The 21,919-nt window shown below is 36.4% G+C and overlaps 3 protein-coding genes and 1 long non-coding RNA gene across 4 annotated transcripts; 3 read left to right on the top strand and 1 right to left on the bottom strand.

The window, feature by feature from the left end:
* The first annotated feature begins 556 nt into the window (after window positions 1–556).
* Window positions 557–2,736, top strand: LOC147938687 (uncharacterized). Its single transcript, XR_015565090.1, has 3 exons — window positions 557–1,532; window positions 1,718–2,380; window positions 2,621–2,736. It is a non-coding gene; the product is annotated as an uncharacterized LOC147938687 (long non-coding RNA).
* Window positions 2,737–5,107: 2,371 nt separating this feature from the next.
* Window positions 5,108–7,213, top strand: LOC104711272 (uncharacterized). The gene is made up of 2 exons (XM_010427963.2): window positions 5,108–6,031; window positions 6,452–7,213. Exons 1-2 carry the CDS (start codon window positions 5,400–5,402, stop codon window positions 6,894–6,896), a joined length of 1,077 nt encoding a protein of 358 aa, XP_010426265.1. The 5' UTR covers window positions 5,108–5,399; the 3' UTR covers window positions 6,897–7,213.
* Window positions 7,214–7,524: 311 nt separating this feature from the next.
* LOC104711271 (L-galactono-1,4-lactone dehydrogenase, mitochondrial) lies at window positions 7,525–10,880 on the bottom strand. Its single transcript, XM_010427962.3, has 6 exons — window positions 9,928–10,880; window positions 9,559–9,809; window positions 9,118–9,303; window positions 8,604–9,024; window positions 8,117–8,257; window positions 7,525–7,859 (listed from the first exon to the last, which is right to left on the bottom strand). The coding sequence occupies exons 1-6, from the start codon at window positions 10,591–10,593 to the stop codon at window positions 7,701–7,703; spliced, it is 1,824 nt and encodes a 607-aa protein (XP_010426264.2). The 5' UTR covers window positions 10,594–10,880; the 3' UTR covers window positions 7,525–7,700.
* Window positions 10,881–11,626: 746 nt separating this feature from the next.
* LOC104711264 (uncharacterized) lies at window positions 11,627–18,875 on the top strand. The gene is made up of 15 exons (XM_010427954.3): window positions 11,627–14,531; window positions 14,621–14,749; window positions 14,864–15,055; window positions 15,137–15,186; window positions 15,297–15,615; window positions 15,700–15,826; window positions 15,905–16,093; window positions 16,413–16,508; window positions 16,832–17,001; window positions 17,113–17,328; window positions 17,412–17,687; window positions 17,787–17,934; window positions 18,029–18,162; window positions 18,306–18,392; window positions 18,471–18,875. The coding sequence occupies exons 1-15, from the start codon at window positions 11,949–11,951 to the stop codon at window positions 18,552–18,554; spliced, it is 4,800 nt and encodes a 1,599-aa protein (XP_010426256.2). The 5' UTR covers window positions 11,627–11,948; the 3' UTR covers window positions 18,555–18,875.
* The last annotated feature ends 3,044 nt before the right edge of the window (window positions 18,876–21,919 follow it).

The raw sequence follows: 21,919 nt of genomic DNA, 5'->3' as shown, positions 1-21,919 counted from the left end.
ATATTAATGGTTACACCTAAATATTAGAGATATTCCAAATTGATAATTGATATATTAGTGGTAATAAATAAAATCAGGATATTCCAAACTGTATTTTTGGAAGATTTTAGTCCTATATCTTTTTAATAAAAGGAAAGTACACAACATAGTTTTTGTAGACTTTATATTTTTAATAAATGATTACAAATAGATTATAGATATGTTATAGATTAATCTATATTAATATTAATGGTTACACCTAAATATTAGGGATATTCCAAATTGATAATTGATATATTAATGGTAACAAATAAAATCAAGGATATTCTAAACTGTATTTTTGGAAGATTTTAGTCATATATCCCTTTTTAATAAAAGGAAAGTACACAACATAATTTTTGTAGATTTTATATTTTTAATAAATGGTTACAAATAAATTATAGATATGTTATAGATCTATATATTAATATTAATGGTTACACCTAAATATTAGGGATATTCCAAATTGATAATTGATATATTAATGTTAACAAATAAAATCAAGGATATTCCAAACTGTATTTTTGAAAGATTTTAGTTCTATATCACATTGTTTCCAAAGATCTTTAAACACAATATTACAAATTTATTTTCCACAGATTTTATCAATAGACCACAACGTTAACCAAAGATAGATTACAAAATTGATATATTGATTGGTTACAAGTTAAATAGTGGGTTACAAGATAGATTAAAAAATAAAATTTAACCAGTGTTATAACACGAATACTTATCTAGAATCATTAACAATATAAAACTTACAAAAAATATGTTTTTTTCAAGCTTTCATATTTAGCATATGATTTTATTGCATAATATTTTATCTAAAAAAAACTTTTAAAACAATAACATAAATTATATTTTATATAAAAAATACACTATAAATAAAATGAATTTCAACCCGTGCTAGAGCACGGGTCTTAATCTAGTACTTAAGTACTTTGCAGGGTCCTGACAGTTGTCTTGCACCTTTGTCGAATGTCTATATTCCAACTTGTGAAAACCATTATGTAGTCCAAGCCACATATTTAAAGAGGGTATTGAACTAATATTTTAAAAGATTGTAGAGGATTCTTAAAATCTTTTGTTATTCAATTAAGAATTTTTAAAAATCTTATGAATTCAATATTATTCAAAGATTTATGTAAATTCCTTTAAAATAATTCAGAATCCCTTGTTATTGAATCAACAATTTATAAAACCAACCTTAAATCTTCTGTTATTCAAAATATCACAATTTTTTGTTAGAATGATACTTTGAATGATTTTAGTAGACTTTCTTTTGTTTTTAGTTGATAAATACCATTCTCAAAATCACACCCTTTGAAGTAGAATTTTGAAAGATTTTTTTTTTTAAAAAAGAGATGATCGATTTCTGCAAACATTCAATCAGAATATATTTTTCTGGGAAATCAACACTGGGAGAGAAGGATCGATTACAGTCTTGAAGCTTCGTTCCTGAATCAAAACACCAACATCTCTGTTTGGTAAGCTAGCTGCGTTCGTCGCTTTAGGTACGTATTCTCTCTCGCTCTCACACATTTGTTTGACAGTCAGTCTTCCAGACCATAAATAATTCTTCAATATATGACAGTTCAAAAAAATTCAGACGGAGTAATTTACAATTACAAGTAATTTACATTTTTATGTGCATTCGACAACATTGGATCATTTGTCACAGGTTTACTTTTATTTTCAGATGCTCATTCTGCTAGAAGTGAGAAGAGCCGAATACCACCTGGAAAGCATTATGAAAGAAATGGGGGTGCTGAGTCTGGTCAAAGAGTTCCTCCTGGCACGAGTCCTGCAGATGTGCAATCATGTGGTGATCCAGATTATGTCCAGTCGATAGCTGGAAGTACAATGTTGCAGTTTGCAAAAACGAGGAAACTATCTATAGAACGGTTGGACTTGAGGAAGTATGTTTGACGCTGCTGTCGTTCTCTGGGAAATTTGGCTCAAAGTTGGCTACTTGCAGGTTATATGTTCTGGGAAAGTGGCCGTAACTTTTAAACTGTAAATCGAAATCATCATCTGCTTTTTCCTGTGTTTTAGTATGACTGTTGTTGATATTTCCACCAAATTTCATAATTTTCTGGGTTATTTTGCTACTTCATTTGTGCTCTGCATCAAAACTGATAAAAAGGCACAATTTTGTGATATTTTTGGTTTATTTTGGTTGTTTTATATCCTGAATTGTGGTAAAACCTTAACTAACCGTTAAAATCACGATCCCACCGTTGAATATTTAGGTTGTCGTACCGTGAAGCTCCCCATTAAATCTCAGCTCGATCAGGTAAGTTTTGGACCACCAAACGCTGTTCCAAGGAGATAACCTCGAATCTGATTTCTAGGTTTGCAGGTTCGTACTGTTTCATATATTTCTTGCGCATTAAACAAACCACATAACTTCTTGAATATAACTCCGATCGGACTTCCGTCAGTTGCTACGAGCTCATGGCTTGATAGTGAACGCGATGGTTATTTTAGATTGATAAACTGATGTCAAATCCGGCGTCCGACGAGCCTCCAAAATCGCCTCTTCAAACTGTTCTTATTTCCTTCTTAACTCTTTCTTGTTCTTCTTTTCTCCACCTTCCAGTTACTCCGGCGTTGCTCCTCCACCACCACCAAGACTTTCCACGGCCATGACATGGATAAACAGACCCCCACCAGTGTTCCTAAAAGCTCCATGACGTCTACTTCTCTCCCCTCTCTACAACACATCCCATTCTCTCACAAAATAAACCAAAATATCACAATTTTGTATGTGTCTTGAAAATATTTGAGTCAAATTTTCTTTTTTTGTATTGTGAAATATTCTAAAGTCATCCAAAGTTTATAATAAAATCTCACAAAATCACATTTCATTTTCTTTCTTTTTTAATATAAAAACTCTAAACATAATCAAATCTTCTAAAATCTCATTAAATCTTTCAAAATTCTAAAATATTAAAATCCTACAGAATCCTTTGAAAATCAAGTTCAATACCCCCCTCTTATGTGATTTGGTAACCAATATTTTGTTATGCAGATTACCAATCTAGTTTTGTTTTGATCGTCAAATTCTTTTTTTGATAAATGATAATAAAGATCATCTAATTCTTCCAGCTCTATGATTATTTCACGTCACTATTCATAATGCTTAAGAAAATAAAAATATTAATTTTAGTTTTACAGTCTAAATATAACCAAAAACAAACAAACAAGAGATGTAATATGTAAAAGAAAATGTCATAGAGAATCTTAGAAGGTCTCTAACCCCAAACCCATACCCCTTATATAAATTCAAATTCTTTCTCCTCACAAAAAAAAGAATTATTTCTTCAAAAGTTAAATTTAGTCTCTCCACTCTTTTAAAAAATATTTTCTATTATCCATAAAAAATGGAGTCTCATTCTTACAACCAAACCGATCATTTTCGTATACGGTTCAAAGCCGTCTCTACCTCTTCCGGTCTTCAGGTTAAAATGACCGAGAGCTAATAGCTCAACTGGTAAAGTTATCTGGTAAAAGTTTAGAAGTCGCTAGTTTGAATGACGCTTGTGACGAGACCATATAACCTGCTCTGGTCTCGGGCACTTCGGCTCCAAATCTCTTAGTTGTTCAAGAAACATAAATTATGCAATCATATCTACTACATTATTAGGGCAGATGTGTTCATTATCAACCTTGTGATGTTCGTTTTATGGAGAGATGCCAGCATGTCCATGAAACTGATGCTTTAGGCATTACAAATATATATTAGGAAAGGGCAATATTTTAAAAATCGGCTTGTGGCGTAGAGGTAAGCCAACGTTTTAACACCCTCGGAGATACCTAATTCGAACATCATTTATGCGACTTTTTTTTTACAATTTTTGTTTGTAAAACATCATTTTGTTTTAGGTGAAAATAGTTTGGACCAGTCCTCGATACAAGCTTGTGACTCTAAAATAAGATGAACAAAATCATGGCTCAATTCCAAACCTTGCATTTTTTTTTTGTTGCATTTCATGCCTTAGTACCGTTGTTTCTCTTCCAAATGTGGTATTGGCTGGATCCTTCGTAATGAAAAGGGAGACATGATTTGGTCGGGTGCAAGATCCCTCCCTAGAATGAGAACTGTCCTGGAAGCAGAATTAGAAGCTTTGAGATGGGCGGTCTCAACTATATGCAGCTTTCGGTATGACAAGGTAATCTTTGAGTCAGATTCTCAAGTGCTCATAAACCTACTGTGTAATATGGAGGATTGGCCAAGCATTTCACCAGGGCTTCAAGACATCAGAAGAGGACTAAACATGTTTAAAGAGGTTAGGCTTGTGTATCGACCTAGAGGAGCGAACATGGTGGCAGATAGAATAGCAAGGGAATCTCTTTCTTTTCAGAATTATGGCCCCAAGCTTTATTCTATTGTACCCAATTGGTTAAAAAACATTGTGGATATGGAGAGAATTGTGTAAACTTTGGATAATGAATATTTGATGTTGAGCCAAAAAAAAAAAAAAAAAAAAAAAATGCATCCGTAGTGAATGATTCTGTAACTTCCTTTTGCTTTTCATTCTATCTGTTCTCAACGATTTGATACATGACGCTTGACCTCTTTTTTTGTTTGTTCTTGTTTAAACATCTATCCTTCTTCTCCCATGACTCCATGAGCATATATGCATATAAGAACTCTCGGAAGAACAACAACAGATCCTTTTATCAAAAATAAAAAAAAAATAGAACAACAACAGATTTGTTTTATGGACTTCAATCATTATGGACCTTTCATATTATTTTTAAATCCCATTTTTCAATTCTCTGTGTGTGTGTGAATGTTTATAATAATCTAAATATTAAACGCAAAAATGAATTTTTTTTTAAATTGTGTATTTGTTTTAGAGAGCATTTTTTTTTATCTAAAAGAAACATGCTATATTTGTAGTTTAATTCCTGTTTTGTTTCGAAATATATTTTTTTTATAAAATATGACGATTATGAATTTATGATATCGTTAAGCAAGTTTGGAAAATATAAATACGAAAATGGAAAGAGGCGAAACTATAGTAAGCTAATTAGGTAATACTACTAAAATAGAATAAGATAATAAGAAATGTAATAAATCAGAACATTTTCCATATTTATAAATTAAGAATGTTAAAATAAGCCAAAAAACAGATACAAATTTTGGTTAAATAAAAAATAATTGAGATTAAATAAAGATAGTAAGATTTTTTTTTATTGTTTTTAAGTTTTAACGTAACGTGTAAACACCCTTCCCTCTTCCCTTTGGCTTTCCCTAGTCTCCCACGCATCTGTTTCGCATCTCCTCCTTCTTCCCCGGCGACGGCCAAATCATTTTTAAATCGCCGGCGAAAACTAGAATTTGATTCAGTCATTGTGAGATTCACAGAGAGATGGGTGTGGATTACTACAATATACTGAAGGTGAATCACAACGCGACGGAGGATGATCTCAAGAAAGCTTACAAGCGTCTCGCTATGATTTGGCACCCCGACAAGAACCCTTCGACTCGCCGAGACGAAGCCGAGGCGAAATTCAAACGGATCTCCGAAGCCTACGACGTTCTTTCCGATCCTCAGAAACGTCAGATCTACGATCATTACGGCGAGGAAGGTCTCAAATCTGGCAAAATCCCTAATTCATCCGCGGCGGCGGCGACTTCTTCATCTGAGGCTTCTTCGTCTTCTTCTTCCGCGAGGTATTCTCACTTCCATCAGAATAGGCAGCAGCATCCTCCTAACGCTGCGTCGTTTCGTTTTAACCCGAGAGATGCGGAGGATATATATGCTGAGTTCTTTGGATCTGAAGGCGGAGGAGGAGGAAGCAATGCTGGTGGGAGAGGAAACAGAACGTTTAGGAACGGTCATTTCAACACCGGCGGTGGTAATTATGGAGCCAATGGTTATAGCGGTGAGATGAGGAGAGTTCCAGCTGTGGAGAATCCATTGCCTGTGAGTTTGGAGGATCTGTATAATGGTGTCAAGAAGAAGATGCGTTTATCTAGAAATGTCTACGATGCTTCTGGGTATGTCTTTCTTCATCTCCTCCCTCTCTATGTAGATAAAGAGAGCTAGAAGTATCTTTTAGGCATTGCAATTGTAAACGGCTAATTGGATAGTTTTGGTGATTGGTTTGGCTGAGGGAAGCTTATATTTTGAGTCTCTGGATGTTATTGTTCTGCGTGATCACATCGAAGTTGTTGGAAAGAAAAAAAAAAGGTTACTTTGTTTGTTGGAATTTAGGAATGAAGCTTAATGACAATAATGGCATGTTTAGGTTTTGAATCTAGGTACTGATTAGTCTTTGAAAGAGACATTTCCTTGGATTGACATAAGGGGATACTCGTACTTATGTTTGCTTAGTGTTGGTTGAACCGTAAGAAAATGTTTGATTTGCAGGATTTTTAAATACTGTTAATGATTTGCGTTGCTGTTTGATCTTGTAGAAGAATGAGGGTCGTTGAGGAGATCTTGCCTATAGATATAAAACCCGGGTGGAAGAGAGGCACAAAGCTCACATTCCCTAAGAGAGGCAACGAAGAGCCTGGAATCATACCGGCGGATATTATTTTCGTGGTGGAAGAGAAGCCACATCCTGTTTACAAGAGAGATGGAAACGACCTTTTGGTCAATCAGGAGATAACTCTACTTGAAGCCTTGACTGGTAAGACCGTCAACCTGATCACGCTTGATGGAAGGACTCTGATGATCCCACTAACGGATATCATCAAACCCGATCACGAGATTGTTGTTCCAAACGAAGGAATGCCAATCTCTAAAGAACCTGGAAAGAAAGGTAACTTGAGATTGAAGCTTAGTGTGAGATACCCGACAAGGCTCACAACGGAACAGAAATCAGACCTGAAGAGAGTTCTTGGTGGTGTCTCATGAAGAAGTGGATGATGAATGTAGATAGCAAAAGTAGAGGAGATGATATAGATTGTGAATGATAGGAGGGTTTCTTCTAAGGAGGCTTGGATTTGAAAGCCGAAGAACAACACAAGCTTTGCTTCTGTCTTTTTTTTTTTTTACTTCTCTTGTTTGAAATTATTAGACCTTTCTCCCCTTTGTTTAATTATTTCATTGATTTGATTTGATTTGATTTCGTTGCCTTATAATGTTAGACAGTGTTACTTTAAACATTAAGGTATGCTTTGTTACCTATTAATCTTATTTGATAAATATATACCTACCGTTGTTGCTTGTCATAACTAGGTATGCTAAGCTTAGAGTAGAGAGCTGAGTAATGGGAGTTATGAATTTCCTTTTGTTTGCTTTTTGCATTGAGATCATCAAGGCCATGGAAAGCCTTAAGAACTAAGCCTAATGTTTTCAGTGGAAGAGATCTTAAACCAATAGAATACCTACCAATCCATACACAAGCCAAGACATGCAGCCTAAATCAGGATCAGATTGGTCATCCCTATAAATCACCTTTGGTGGCTGTATGCTAGACAGCCACACCAACTTGGGAAACTGAGATTTAGGGGTCATAATAAACTCAACAAGAATGAGAAAGTGAGGAACAAAGTTTATTCATAGGAACTGTGGAAAGAGTAGTAAAACTCAATGTACAGTTGTTGTCACAAATATTTGGCATCACTCATTCCTTATCCTCTTCTTAACAACACTTAGATGCAATTAAAAGATGTATAGGATCCCAAAAAGAGGAAATAACCTATTGATGAAAATGTTTTAAGCAGTGCTGGAAACTGGGAAGAGCTTTTCCACCATGTTGTTGGAGAGGATTCTATTTGGGTCCAGTTCCCTGCGTGCTTTGTTGTATGCATCCACTGGGAAACGTTTTCTGAGTCTTGCTTGTAGGGCTTCAAGTTCCTCTTTATCCTTTGGTATCTGATTAAATAAAAGATAAATCCGAAAACTTTAGAACTTGTCTATATAACCTCAACAGATGCTCTCAGCTCCTTAGCTTATTTTTTACTGTGACTTTTTGGTCCGTTCAGTTAAAGTAATGGATCTAACTAAATTACTAGATTTTAGAAAGCTGAGTGAATCAGAAGGACATGATTTAAGTGGAAATGAATCAAATGACGATATATGCAAGTCGGGAAACAAGAATCCCATATTTAGATTGGAAAATCAAAAATTACCTCAATTTTAGCCCAATGTTCATACGCAGAATATTGATCCCACAATTGTTTCTGTGTCAAATGTCTATAGTGGAAAAATTCATCTGTAATGTCCTTCCTCTGGCGAGGGTCTGCTGTTGGGAGATACATAATTATGCCAACCTGAGACAAAATGTAGTGTAGCTCATTATAAGTGCCGATGAATAGCAATTAAGAGAGAAAAAAGTGGCTAACAGTCGGTGCTAGAACAAGATTGGTAAATAGCAAGAATCTACCAAGTGAAACAATAATCTAGCTCCAGCCCCTAAGAGTACAGTATGTAGCATCATTTTCTTCTTTGTCTATGAACAAATTTTGACATCAACGTTTTAAATATTTGCCTCCACCACTAAGGCAGAGGGGCACGAAACAAGCTTCCCAGAGATTGACACCAAGATCTCTTTATACTTTCATGAAAGTCAAAGAGAAGTAAATGAAAGAATAAAGAATGGCAGAAAGTATGAGTTACCCATGAGAAAATTTCATCCTCTGCAGTGCTGAATGCAGGACTTATGGGACTCTTACTTCGAGCTGTCCATCGCTGCTCTATTGGAGCAGGTGCTGGTATCGCTTCCTTTTCTATTAGTTTTTTCAGCTCTTCTATATATTCAAGGTCTTTCATGCTAGGGTTGGCGAGGGTTCCAGCTGGAAAACAAGATTCTGATACCCACTGTTGACCACCACAGTCAAAGCCCAGAATTTCATCACTCCACCCTACTCTATATCCTTCTGATTTTTTCCAAAACTCTGCCTCAGCTTGATTTACTTTTGCAACATGAACATCATTGAGAGGATCGAGGGCAAGCAGCTTATCTCTCAGCTCTGTAAATGAAAGTTCATTTATGTTTGGATCACTGCTGTCAGGAGACTTCTTACTAGAGTCCTGGACCCTACACACAATGGTGAGATATTATTTTGTATTTCATTCAGTCCTCCACATTAGAGAAAGCAAGTTAGACATAAGACTTAAAGCATAACGATACCTATACTTCACAATGCTCTCTCTATAGAGATCACGGACATGCTTTACAGCCTCATCTGTAGTGTACTTTGGTTTGTCCTTAGGTGGCCCACTCCATTTTGATACAGGGTTGCATGTTACAACCACGACTGTATCGGTATAAGGAATATATAGGTACTTAACATGCTTGTTTGCAGAGAGCAATTTTCTGAACAGCCAGAAACAAAAACAAACGTTACACCCTGAGTCAATTTATGGGATCAATCTGCTCCATAGTAGAGAGAGTGCGTTCCAAAATGCTAGAAATGCACTTTGCCAAATGAATGGGGTAGCAACTAGAAAGTGAAAAAATTCAAAGCTCTTGCATCAACCTCATACTTCTCTGATAATATGACCAGAAGCAAATTTGTATACTGGAGGCATAAAATCGAGACTAAAGTAGCGAAAGTTAGCAACACTTAACTTGTGATTTTTCTTGATATCTTGCAAGTTTGAGACGTATGTGTGCTCCACAAGTTCATGTCTATCAACACATTGGAGGGTGACCTCAGCAACAACTCCAAGTCCACCAAGGCCACACCGAGCTAGATAAAAGAGCTCTGGATCTTTGTCCTTTGAAAGTTCAATTGTTCCCTTTGCAGGAGTGACCAGCTTCATGCTGATCACCTGCTCATCAATAGGAGGCAATCTAGCACCTGTCCCATGTGCCCCAACCTGAGCATAAACAAGAATTTAGAGCCTAAACTTCAAAAGCACAAACGAAGCTGTTTCAGACTCTCCATTAGTTTCACAACCCTAACAATCCACACAAGGGAGAGAAGAGTATGCAAACCTGAATAATGCCACCAATCTGCTGCTCTCTAATGGAGGCAAAGTTCTGAAGAGTCAAACCATAGTCCTTAATGGCGTCAACCAATTGCTGTACTCTAATCCCAGCCTGCACCGTAACTCTCTTCTTCTCTTTATCCACCTCAAGAACTTTATCCATGAGCGCCAAGTTCACCATCCCGGAGCGAGACAAACCAATCCCATTAGGCGAGAGACCCGATCCAACGGGTCGAATCCTTAACTTCTTCTCATGAGATTCCTTGACAACCGCTTCGAGATCAGCAAGATTCTCCGGTTGATTAAAGTTCCTAGTCTGTACCTCATGAGTACCACTCCAATTAGAGACAGTGTGGAGATCTTCAGGCAATGGAGCGTAACGGAAGATTTGAGCCTTCTTATGCTTTGCATTTTCAGGGAACGGAAACGAGAAATAGGTAGCGACTCCGCTGAAGACAGCTAGTGCTGCGTATCCGGCGTATTTACGGAATTCGGCTTCTGAGGCGGTGGACGAAACCGGAGGCGGAGGACGTGGTGGTGGCGGCGGCGGCGGTGGTGGAGTCAATGTTTGACCGGATGTGCAGAGAGTACGGAGAGGAGGAAATGGAGGACGGATGGTGGATGTTCCGAGAGAACGGCCGACGGAGCGTCGGAGAAGAAGTGACCGGAGCATTTTTGTTTTACGTCAGGCGATCTGAACCTGAGCGAAAGGTTCTTTGTACAGTAGAAAAGGATCGGGTTTAGTGATTTAGGAAAGTTTCCACTTATGCCCTGATATTATTTCTATTTTCATAATTTGACCCGTTATAATCAGTTTAATCAGATTAGCCCTCAAAATCCCCGTCAGTAGATGGTTCTGATTTGGTATCAGATGGTCTTGATTCCATATGAACGAAGCCAGATAGATACTCTATTTCAGTTTTAGTTTGTCACCTCCGGAGTGACTACACAAAAAGTAGCAAAGCCACCTCATTTTTTTTTTGAGTCTTAAGTCATTGCAACTGTAGTTTTTCCTAAAAACAATATTTCTGGTAATATTCGAAATTGAATAGTTGTTTTGTATTATTTTGTCGGTTTTTGAAAGGATTTACTAAGTTATTAATCCAATTACGATATAATGGATGTACAAAGAATCGACTAAACATTTAATTAATATGATGTACGTAAAACAAGTTTACCTTAATTTGGAATCATATTGTGCATTTAAATCGCTTTATTTTGTATAGTTAATATGAGATCAAATATAATTCGTATTCTTTTTTTTTTTTTTTGTAGATGATTCGATCATAGTTCATACTTCATACTATTGAACAATGTAAGTTTTTGGTATTTTGAAATTCATATACAATTAGCCAAAAAAGTAGACAATTTAACAGCAATCATCGATTTTTTTTTTTTTTTTTTGGTCTTTGATAAATTAAAATTGTTGATTTTGTAAAGTTTTCATTTGTTGGAAGTGATTGAAACAACAACTATGATGGATACACACTATCTACTAATCTACTCAATAACCGATCATACATTAAATGAACTTGTTGTACTCAAGGATAAAATCTTCAAAAAAAAAAAAAAAAAATCTTCAATCGCGCGATTTTAGATGGTAAAAGATTCAGACGGTTCGACCGCACCGCTGAACAGACAAAACCAAAAAGCGAACCGGTTTGTAAACCGCAGTGTAAATAAAAAATCCCCTTTATCTCCCATTTGACCTTTTCGATTTAATGATTATTTTTTCCCCTGGCTTTGGCTTTGGCTTTCTCATACTTCCCCCACACACAGAGAGCACAAAGACGACTCTTTTGGTTCTTCTTCTACTCTCTCTATCTTGTGCCCTACACCAGCTTTCTCCCCCGATCATCCGCCGTACTCCGCTGCCGTAATCTCCGACGAAACGCCTCATGTTGACTGTAATTTAATTTCCGGTTAGGTTTGACTATCTTTACGCATTTGCTGGGGCTTTTATAACACACACACACACGCGCGGAGATACATGAAGATAAAATTAGGGGTTTTGAGCTGAATCGTTAGATGGGTCAGAAGAAGAAAACCCACGCGTCTCGCACCAAACAATCTCCGTCGTCTGCGGCCGCGACGGTGACTGTCGCAGAGGTTGAGCCGTCTGAGATTTCCGCTTGTAGCTTATATGAGAGGGGTTTTCCCGGACCAGACGCTAATGTGGAGCCGTTGGATTCACCTGTCGTCAAGCTAGAATGCGAGAAGGCACTCAAGTCGTTCGGGCGTGGGAGCTACAACAAGGCGATTCGTCTCATTAAGGATTCCTGCTCTCGCCATCAAGACTCTGCCCTAGCCCACCGTGTTCAGGGTACTTTGTGCGTTAAGGTTGCTGCCGTCTACGAAGACCTAGCTACCAAAAACAAGTTTCTTCGGAATGCTATTGAATCTGCTAGAAAGGCTGTGGAGCTCTCTCCCAACTCGATTGAGTATGGGCATTTTTATGCCAACTTGCTTTATGAGGCTGCCAACGATGGGAGAGAGTATGATGAGGTCGTGCAAGAGTGCCACCGTGCTCTCTCCATTGAATATCCTATTGATCCTGCTAAAGGGAGTCTTCAGGATGAGACTCAGCTTAAGATATTGACACCTGAGGCTCGTATTGCACATGTCCAGGATGAGCTCAGGTCTCTGATACAGAAGTCTAACATTGGTTCGTTGTCCACTTGGATGAGTAACCTGGGCAAAGGTGAAGACAAGTTTCGGTTGATTCCAATTAGGAGGATGGCTGAGGATCCTATTGAGAGTAACTTGGTTCAGACCAGGAGGCCTAACGAGATTAAAAAAGCTACCAAGAGTCGTGAAGAGTTAAGGAAGGAGGTTGAAGTGAGGGTAGCTGCAGCTAGGTTGATACAGCAGAACTCAGAGTCTTCCCTGTCGGAGAATGTTGACAACAAGGGATCGGATTCAACATTAGGCGCGGGGCATAGAAACGGGGAGAGGAGAAAGCATGGAAATGCGAGGAAAAACAGCTCCACAGTGGACAGAAGGGATCGGGTTAGGTCGTACTGGGATTCTATGAGCAAAGAAATGAAGAAAGAATTGCTTAGAGTTAAGGTTAGTGATCTTAAGAGTCACTTTAGTGCTTCAAAGGATGGGCAAGCAAATGAGATTATAAGTGAGGCACTGTCCTTTTGTGGGGGCAGTAAGACTTGGAGGTTCTGGCGTTGCTGCCAGTGCAGTGAGATGTTCATGAGTTCTGAAGCTCATATGCAGCATATTGTGCAGGTGCACATGTGTAATGTCATGCCTAAGATGCAAATGGTTCTGCCTCAGAGTGTCGACACTGATAGGATTGATGTACTTCTTAGTTCCCCATGGAAACCATTGGATCTCTCTGCTGCGGTGAAATTGCTTCGCAGTCAGCAGAAAATCCAAAACTCTGAGTTTAATAACTTTCACTCTGGCGATAATATGGAAGATGGTGACGACTGCTTCGAGGATGCATGGAATGATACTTCACCAGAGAAGGAAAGCCTTGGAGATGCTTGCAACGGTTGTGATGAGAAGGAATCTGAAGAGGTTAAGCTGTCAATTGCATTTCCTCCTCTTGATGGATGGCCATTATCTGATGATCCTGAACGTGCAAAGCTCCTTGGGAAAATACGTGCAGCCTTTGAGCTACTTATCAGACAAAACTATTTGGCTTCTAGCCATCTTGATAAGGTGATACAGTTTACGTTGGATAAACTCCAAAATATACCCGCAGTTTCGCAATTCGTAAATCGTAGCTTGAATCAGTCACCCATATGCATCTGCTTTTTGGGAGCTTCTCAACTCAGGAACATTCTGAAATTCCTGCAGGACTTGTCTCAGCCTTGTGGATTGAGTCGATATTCTGAACAAAGTAATCCCATTAATTTTGGCGACCTTGGTCGTGAAGTTACAGAGGAGATTCTTTTTGATGCTGAAGATTCATGTCTTCTTCTGGATGAAAAGTTGCTTGGCACTGAGAGCATCCAAGAGAAATTTATGGGCTCAGCATTGCATAATGTAGATATAGCAAGTTCTGGAGATATTGCTAATGGCAATAATGTGTCTTCTAGTGTGGATGGATTTCTTTCATGGATCTTCACAGGACCCTCTAGCGAGGAACAAATTGTGTCATGGATACGCACAAAGGAAGAGAAAACAAACCAAGGGCAGGAGATCATGCAGATCCTTGAAAAAGATTTCAGTCACTTGGAGAACCTTTGCGAGAGAAAATGCGAACACTTAAGCTACGAGGGAGCACTGCAAACTGTTGAGGACCTTTGTCTTGAAGAAGGCCGGAAGAGGGAGATTTCAGCAGAGTTTACCCATGAAAGCTTTGAAACTGTTTTGAGGAAACGAAGAGAAGAGCTAAATGAGAGTGACCATGAGTTGGTGTTTATCAGTAGTAGGTTTGAATTAGATGCTATAACAAACGTTTTGAAAGATGCAGAATCTCTTAACCACAATCAATTTGGATATGAAGAATCATATGGCTGCGTGAGTTCTCAGCTACGTGATCTAGAATCTGGTGAAACTGATGAATGGGGGTTGAAGGATTCCTTACATGAGGCTGATAGTTTCATAGAGACTGCGATCCAGAAACAAAAAGAACATTTGTCCGCAGAGGTAATCTTTTCTATCTTTATGCCATACGGCTCCGATAACTAATAACTGCCTTTCTGTTTTGAAAATACTGTGTACGTTTGCTATCTCAGCTTAGCAGAATCGACGCGCAAATGATGCGAATTGTCACGGGGATGCAGCAATTAGAGCTAAGACTTGGACCAGTTTCTTCCAACGATTATCAGATAGTATTGTTACCGTTGGTGAAGTCCTACATGCGGGTAAGAATCTAACCCTTAAGCCCTTGTTACGTTTTCTTCCATTGGTTGCAGTGTTCTTTCAGGTTCTAAGTGGCATTCCATCTTAATTTCTCCCTCTCTATCTCTTCCCCCCAGACACATTTGGAGGTGTTGGCAGAGAAAGATGCCACTGAGAAGTCTGATGCTGCAAGAGAAGCATTACTTGTTGAGCTTGCTCTTGATTCTAAGAAGGACGCTCGAGGAAGAAATGACAATTCAAAACACACGCTGGAAAAGTCCAAGGACAAGAAAAAGATTAAAGACACTAGGAAACTGAAAGATTTGAAGGTTTGAACTAATCTAATCTGTTGTCTACTTTGTAGGTATTTCTTGAATATATTTGTAACTATTTTTAATGTTTTGTTATAGGCTACCATTGGAAATGACCATCGCTCCAATGTTGATTCAACTGAACACAGGTGAAGATCTGCTTTGTAAATTTTTTGTTGAGATGGTGTAACCTGAAAAATATTTGTTTCTGAAAATATGGGTGGTGAATGTTAATTCACTTGATAATTTCTTGTTCCAGCCTCCTTCAGGGTGCATCATCTGGTGATTATTCAGAGGCTGACGTTGTTTCTGAAGCTGTTGAAGCTTTAAAAGAACAGGAAGAGGAATATAGACGCCAAATAGAGCTAGAGGAGGAGGAGCGAAAACTTGAAAAATCTTTGGAGTATCAGAGAAGAATTGAGGATGAAGCCAAGGAGAAGCACATGGCAGAACAACAAAAGAATTATAGCTCTTCTGTTCCCATGAATGTTGCAAAGGCAGTGTATAATGTTTGCACAGCCACAGATTATCTAGTTGATGATTTAGATTTACACGAACATGCAAAATCCATAAATCAGGTAACAATAGAGTTACAAGGTTGTGGAGTTGTGGTTTTTTAAATCAACACTTGAAATTAATTTCTGGGTTTTTTGCTTTACTAGGAGAAAAGGAATGGACGAGTTGATGACTTGGAAGGAGCCAGAGTGAATACAAATGGTGTTTTCCCGTCAACAAATCCTTGTGTGAAATCTGATACTGCAAAGGTGCAGGATATAAAATCCCAAAAAGGTTGGTGTTGGTCTTCGAATATGAATATATGTGTTTACTGACCTTTCTGTGGCACTCATTGTTTTCTTTGTGTTGCAGTAGTGCCTAATGGCACAGCTATGCAAGCTGGTGATCAACGCACTGGGAGGAGAGGTAGACGCCACAAAGCTTCAAATAAGTTAGTTGATGGAAAATATCAGATCACACCTTCTGAGACAGAGAATAGTAAATCTCAGTGGTCAGGTACCGACGGGGAGAGACAATCTGAAACTCTGCGTAGCAATGGTGGTAAGTCCTTCCTTTTTTTTTTTTTTTTCTCATTTTCCTTCTAGGATCATTGTCGTTGGCTCGTGTTTTCAAAGCATTGATAGTTGTGATGTATAATGATCCGATATAGAGATTTTTTTTCTTGAGCTTAATGTTTTTCTGAACTAGACAAATGAAACTGCTTTCATCTGTTGGAACTAATGAAACAGTTAGACTTGTTAAAACTGATACTTCTGTAACTAGTGTAATTTGTTTTTAGCATTTATGTCAACGAGGAATGACAGTGTCAACATTGATTTCTTGCAACTGTTTTCTAACATCATCCATCTTTGCATTCCAGATGTGGGAACAAAGACATTAAGACAATTACAAGCTGAAGACGATGAAGAAGAAAGGTTTCAAGCTGACCTTCAAAAGGCAGTGCGTCAAAGCCTTGGTAGTTATTCAAACATCTCTATTTACATATCATGCCTGACAGTTAACATTTTGCGATATCTTGTTAAGTGCCCATTTCATGACTATTCTCTGACTGTTATGTCATTTGTATGAAGAATGGGTTATTGTGTATACCCCTTTTCTTCATCTCAGGACACATTTTAAGTATCTGATTATTTTAGATGTCTTAAATTATTTTTCATTTTTAATTATGCAAAAGCTACTACCTTCTCTATATTTTCATCGTATTGTTCTGTGATCATTTTGTGGTGACAAAAGCCCTTATTATGAAGCATCTGACACCAGAACATTGTGTTTACCCAGATGCGTACCAAGGAGGTAGAAATATGTCGACACTTCTGGAAGTAAACAATGATGGGGGTTTATCTTATGTTACAACGGAGTCTTGGAGCCCAACCGGAGTTCCCATATTTGGCACAGGTCTTCAGAATGAAGTTGGCGAATACAATTGCTTTTTGAATGTTATCATACAGGTAACCTTTACTTTTCAAAAATGTTTGATTTCTCGGGTATTCAGTATCTATAGTGTCCAGCACAATAGATTTCTCTTTGCTGAAAACTATTTTTTTTTGTTTTGAACTTAGTCTCTATGGAATCTGGAGTTGTTTCGAGCTGAGTTCTTACGGCGTTCAACACTAGAGCACCATCACGTGGGAGATCCTTGTGTTGTCTGCTCTTTGTATGAAGTTTTTACTGCTTTAAGCGTTGCTTCGAGTGAATCACGAAAAGAACCTGTGGCTCCTTCATCTCTTAGGATTGCTTTGAGTAACTTGTATCCAGATAGCAGTTTTTTCCAAGAGGTAAAGGAATTGATCTCTGGTTTTACAGAGTAAGCTTTTTGTTTTCATAAGGATCCTAAACTTGGGTGTCATATGGTGTACAGGCTCAGATGAACGATGCTTCAGAAGTATTAGCTGTAATCTTCGACTGCCTTCATCGCTCGTTTGCTCAAAGCTCAAGCCTGTCTGACACAGAATCTGCTGAGAGCAACAGTACGGGTTCATGGGACTGTGCCAATCGCACATGTATTGCCCATTCTCTGTTTGGAATGGATATTTTTGAGCAACTGAATTGCTACAGCTGTGGGCTGGAGTCCAGGCATATGAAGTACACTTCCTTTTTCCATAACATCAACGCTAGTGCCCTACGCACCATGAAGGTAAAAAGAAATGCTAATTATATAAATTATTCATTAGACTTGAGTTTTCACATATTTTTAGATAACTCCCTGTTGTATTCCCCACTTTATGCCTTGTAGGTTACACACCCTGGGAATTCATTTGACGAACTTCTAAATCTTGTCGAGGTGAACCATCAACTAGCCTGTGATCCCGAAACTGGTGGGTGTGGGAAACTCAACCATATCCACCATATTCTAACCACTCCACCAAATGTTTTTACAACAGGTAAAACTTGCTGTGTGAAAATTTTGAGGAATGCAAACTTTTTTCAGATCACTGATTTATTTTGTCTTGACACTAATTATTTTGGGGTTCGCAGTTTTAGGGTGGCAAAACACATGTGAGACTGTAGAAGATATAGCAGGTACTCTTGCAGCCTTGAATACCGAGATAGACGTCAGCATCATGTACCGTGGTCTGGACCCTAAAAGCGCATATAGCTTAGTTTCCGTGGTACACATTCTTCTTCTTCCCTATGACATTAGCAGAAGAGTGGTTTTGAACGTAAAACCAACTGTGCTTTGTATTTTCCTCCTATGCTTTTACCCTACAAACTTAAAGGTAACGTTGTTCTTTTGCTATTTCTGTAACTGCAGGTTTGTTATTATGGACAACATTATCATTGTTTTGCATATAGTCATGAGCACGATCAGTGGATCATGTACGATGACAAAAACGTTAAGGTAAGACCATCAACACAATGGGCTTTGCAGGCAGATACACTCATCTACATTGTCACCCATTTGATGTAATATCTTCAGGTGATCGGTAGCTGGAGTGATGTTCTTACAATGTGTGAAAGAGGACACTTGCAACCACAGGTTCTCTTCTACGAGAAACGTTAAATCAAAAAGAACCAAAAGAAAAACAGCCAAGTAGAGTTCTTGTTGCTACAGTTTAGGAGATCTCGCAAGTACATACTACAAGAGAAGTAAGTACGTTTTTTTGACAATCAGAACGAAAACTCGAGAGGAAAGGATGTAATTTACTCATCTCAGTCGTTCTAAGAGAGGATGGGGAAGAAGATTTTGTCTTAAGATTAAGCAAAAGTATTTTAAGCGGAAAGGGTCTAAGAAGACCTTATGTAGTTTTCTTGGTTAAATCCTTGTCACATTAAGGATTATATGTTCATATTATTATTACATAGCCTTCTATTTCGTCGGTCATCTCTATTGTCATATACTATCTTATATTATCTTAACAACTAATTTAATTGAAGTTAAAAGTTAGGATAGAACTTGGAGAAACCCTAATCCAGTGAAATGCCTATATGTATCATCTCTTAACATTTATTAAACTTGTTAATACATTAGTAGAACTTTTAAATCTATGTATCCTTCTTCCGTTTCTCTTGATCTTTTGATATTTAAGTAAACACCAATCCAACTCGATCCTAAGATTAAACCGTAAACGGTATTGTTAAAATAGGATTGTAGTACTTGGAAGATGGGTTGAGGAAAATGGAACGCCTCTTAAAAGATGAAGGTGAACTCGCGGGTGAGAAAGCAAACAATTGGTGGGATGTATGACAACCTCATGCTACTTGCCGATCTTGGGGAGTATCTGTCACGAGTCGCAAGTTGTGCTAAAAATGTAGTCATGATAGTATTCAGGAGGACGACTGGGAACTTTCAAGTAAAGATGATTATTTAACTTGTTGAAAAATAAGAAAATAGATAAAAATAGGTATATTAGTAATCGTCCATATTATATTCCAATGGATATGACATAGTTGAAACTTTAAACTTCCATGCATGCTAGAGATGAATAGTGACTAGTGAGCGGCTCGAGAGTCAAAGATGTTATCCAAATGGATCTATATATGTGTATCATATATGTCAATGGTTAAACGTAAAAGCTCCCATAACAAGCTCTTAAACTGAATAGTACTCCAATCATAACTATCAATCAAAATAGTTGTACCTCCAATGACTCTTGGAGGGGAAAAAAAAAATTTATACATTTTTGTGATAAAAAGTGTTATAACTTATAACTAAACTTAGATATATAGATAATTAGTACTTTGTGTTTTGAGCTATGAAAATAAAACTTTATATTATATACTATAAATATATAATATTATACAATTTTTAATCTAGTTTCTTAATTAACACTTTATATCTACGAAAATACTATAATTTTTAAAAGTATATATTGTAAAATACTAGAGATAAATAGCAATACATTTTAATATATTAAATAAATTTTTGAAACTTAAGAAAAGCAATATTGAAAATATATATTTTACTAATATATCAAATAATTATTTAAATTTGGGGACCAAAAGGCCAAAAATTCTTAATATTAGGGGTCTAGAGCAAATGCCTTTTTTTTTTTTAAACTTACTCGTATATAAACTCACTTATATCCTAAATCCTGAATAAACTCATTACGACCTTTTTTTTTTTTTAACTTACTCGTATATAAACTCACTTATATCCTAAATCCTGAATAAACTCATTACGACCGCTTATAGGTTTTGGTATACGATCGAATAAACTCATTACGACAACTCTGTTTCTCTCTCGTATACGACCGATGGCTCCTCGATCCCTGTGTTGATGATGATAATGATTTGAAGATGAAGAGAAAGGTTTTCACGCCGCCGTGAAAACCTCTGAACACGCCAAGTCTCTCTACAATGAGTTTCAGATCTTGTCGAAATTCAAGGGATGTTCGAGAATCGTCCAATGTTCAGTTTTATAAATATAATTTAGAGTTGCGTCTATTTATCTTAACACTTTGTAGAATATGTATTTTATTTTTAGAAGTTGTGTATTTTTACTATAATTGTCATTGATATGTTTTCACTAATGATTAAATATATTTTATATTTATAATTATTTTGTTAGAAAGTTACAGTTACTCATTACAACCATTCAGTCGATATTTTCACTTAAGATCATTTTTATTATAGTTTTTACTAATAATATATATATATATATATATATATATATATATATTAATAACTGTTATAATAGTTGCAACTCTTTATCGTAATTCTTTACAAAATATTTTATATTTATAATACATTAAACAATATTTTTTGCAAGATTGCCTCGATTAAGTATGACTTTTCACTATATTATATTTTTTTAGTTATGTCTCCTTACCAAAATATTTTTATATTATGAACAATATTTTTGGTTTTTATTTTGATGGTTGTATTTTTACTAAAAACTTTATGTTTAACATTTGTATAGTTTTAGTACTACTTATTATTTTCTCTTTTTTTAGGATCACATACTCTTAAACTATTCTATTACTTTCAAATAAATTAATAATATATAAGTTTAAATTTAATTCAATTTATTTTTTTTTCTTTGAAATTCTTCTTCCGCTACACCGCGGGGGTCTGAGTCTTAGTATAAATAAAACTAAACAAAATAGGTTTCAAACTAAAGGAAAATACCTCTTTTTTCTGTGCAAAAAAGAAAATACCACTACCTACAAGATCTAAAGAGAAAGATCTTTTAAAATTTCTGCGTGTTTTCACAATAATATGACCGTTGTGGTGGAATTGAGAGATCAAGAGCCTTCTCTAGGTTTTCATCTTCCTGAGTCTCTCTTATACTACCTCCGTTTCATAATATAAGATGTTTAGATAAGTATTTTTGTTTCAAAATATAGGATATTTCCAACTTTTAGATTAAATTTGTATTTTCTGTTATTCAGACTTGTTTATGATTGGTTAAACTTTTTAAAAGTAACTATTTCTAAATATGCGTGTTTCTACTAAAACATCCTATATTTTGAAACGGAGGGTGTATATAACATATCATAAGTTTGTCTAGGTTTTCACTTGTCTATCATCATTATTACTCATGCCTAGATTCTCAGAGGCCTAAAGAAAAAAAAATTATACATTTTTATGATAAAAAGTGTTATAACTTATGACTAAAATTAGATATATTTTTTTATAATAAATTATAGATAATTAGTACTTTGTTTTTGATCTATAAAAATAAAACTTTATGTTATATACTATCAATATATAATATTATACAATTTTTAATCTATTTTCTTAATTAACACTTTATATCAACGAAAATACTATAACTTTTAAAAGTATATATTGTAAAATACTAGAGATAAATAGCAATACATTTTAATATATCTATCTATATATATAAAGTTAACTTTTACTCACTCCTGGTGCTGCCACGTCAGCAACTTCTTCTTTTTATTTTGGGTTTTTCGGATTGGACTT

Source organism: Camelina sativa, chromosome 9 (genome assembly GCF_030686135.1).
Source record: "Camelina sativa cultivar CO46 ecotype springtype chromosome 9, ASM3068613v1".
Lineage (NCBI taxonomy): Eukaryota > Viridiplantae > Streptophyta > Magnoliopsida > Brassicales > Brassicaceae > Camelina > Camelina sativa.
The sequence above is the reverse complement of the archived record's forward strand: the minus strand, read 5'-3'. Positions and strand labels throughout refer to the sequence as shown.

Bases quoted from the DNA above. Each gene is read 5' to 3' on its own strand.
- LOC104711272 (XM_010427963.2), top strand. From the start codon at position 5,400: ATGGGTGTGGATTACTACAATATACTGAAGGTGAATCACAACGCGACG. The intron at 6,032-6,451 runs GTATGTCTTTCT...TTGATCTTGTAG, and splicing joins AATGTCTACGATGCTTCTGG to AAGAATGAGGGTCGTTGAGG.
- LOC104711271 (XM_010427962.3), bottom strand. From the start codon at position 10,593: ATGCTCCGGTCACTTCTTCTCCGACGCTCCGTCGGCCGTTCTCTCGGA. The intron at 9,304-9,558 runs GTTAAGTGTTGC...CTGGCTGTTCAG, and splicing joins GATATCAAGAAAAATCACAA to AAAATTGCTCTCTGCAAACA. The intron at 9,025-9,117 runs GTATCGTTATGC...CATTGTGTGTAG, and splicing joins GAGAGCATTGTGAAGTATAG to GGTCCAGGACTCTAGTAAGA.
- LOC104711264 (XM_010427954.3), top strand. From the start codon at position 11,949: ATGGGTCAGAAGAAGAAAACCCACGCGTCTCGCACCAAACAATCTCCG. The intron at 15,056-15,136 runs GTTTGAACTAAT...GTTTTGTTATAG, and splicing joins GGAAACTGAAAGATTTGAAG to GCTACCATTGGAAATGACCA. The intron at 16,094-16,412 runs GTAAGTCCTTCC...TTTGCATTCCAG, and splicing joins AACTCTGCGTAGCAATGGTG to ATGTGGGAACAAAGACATTA.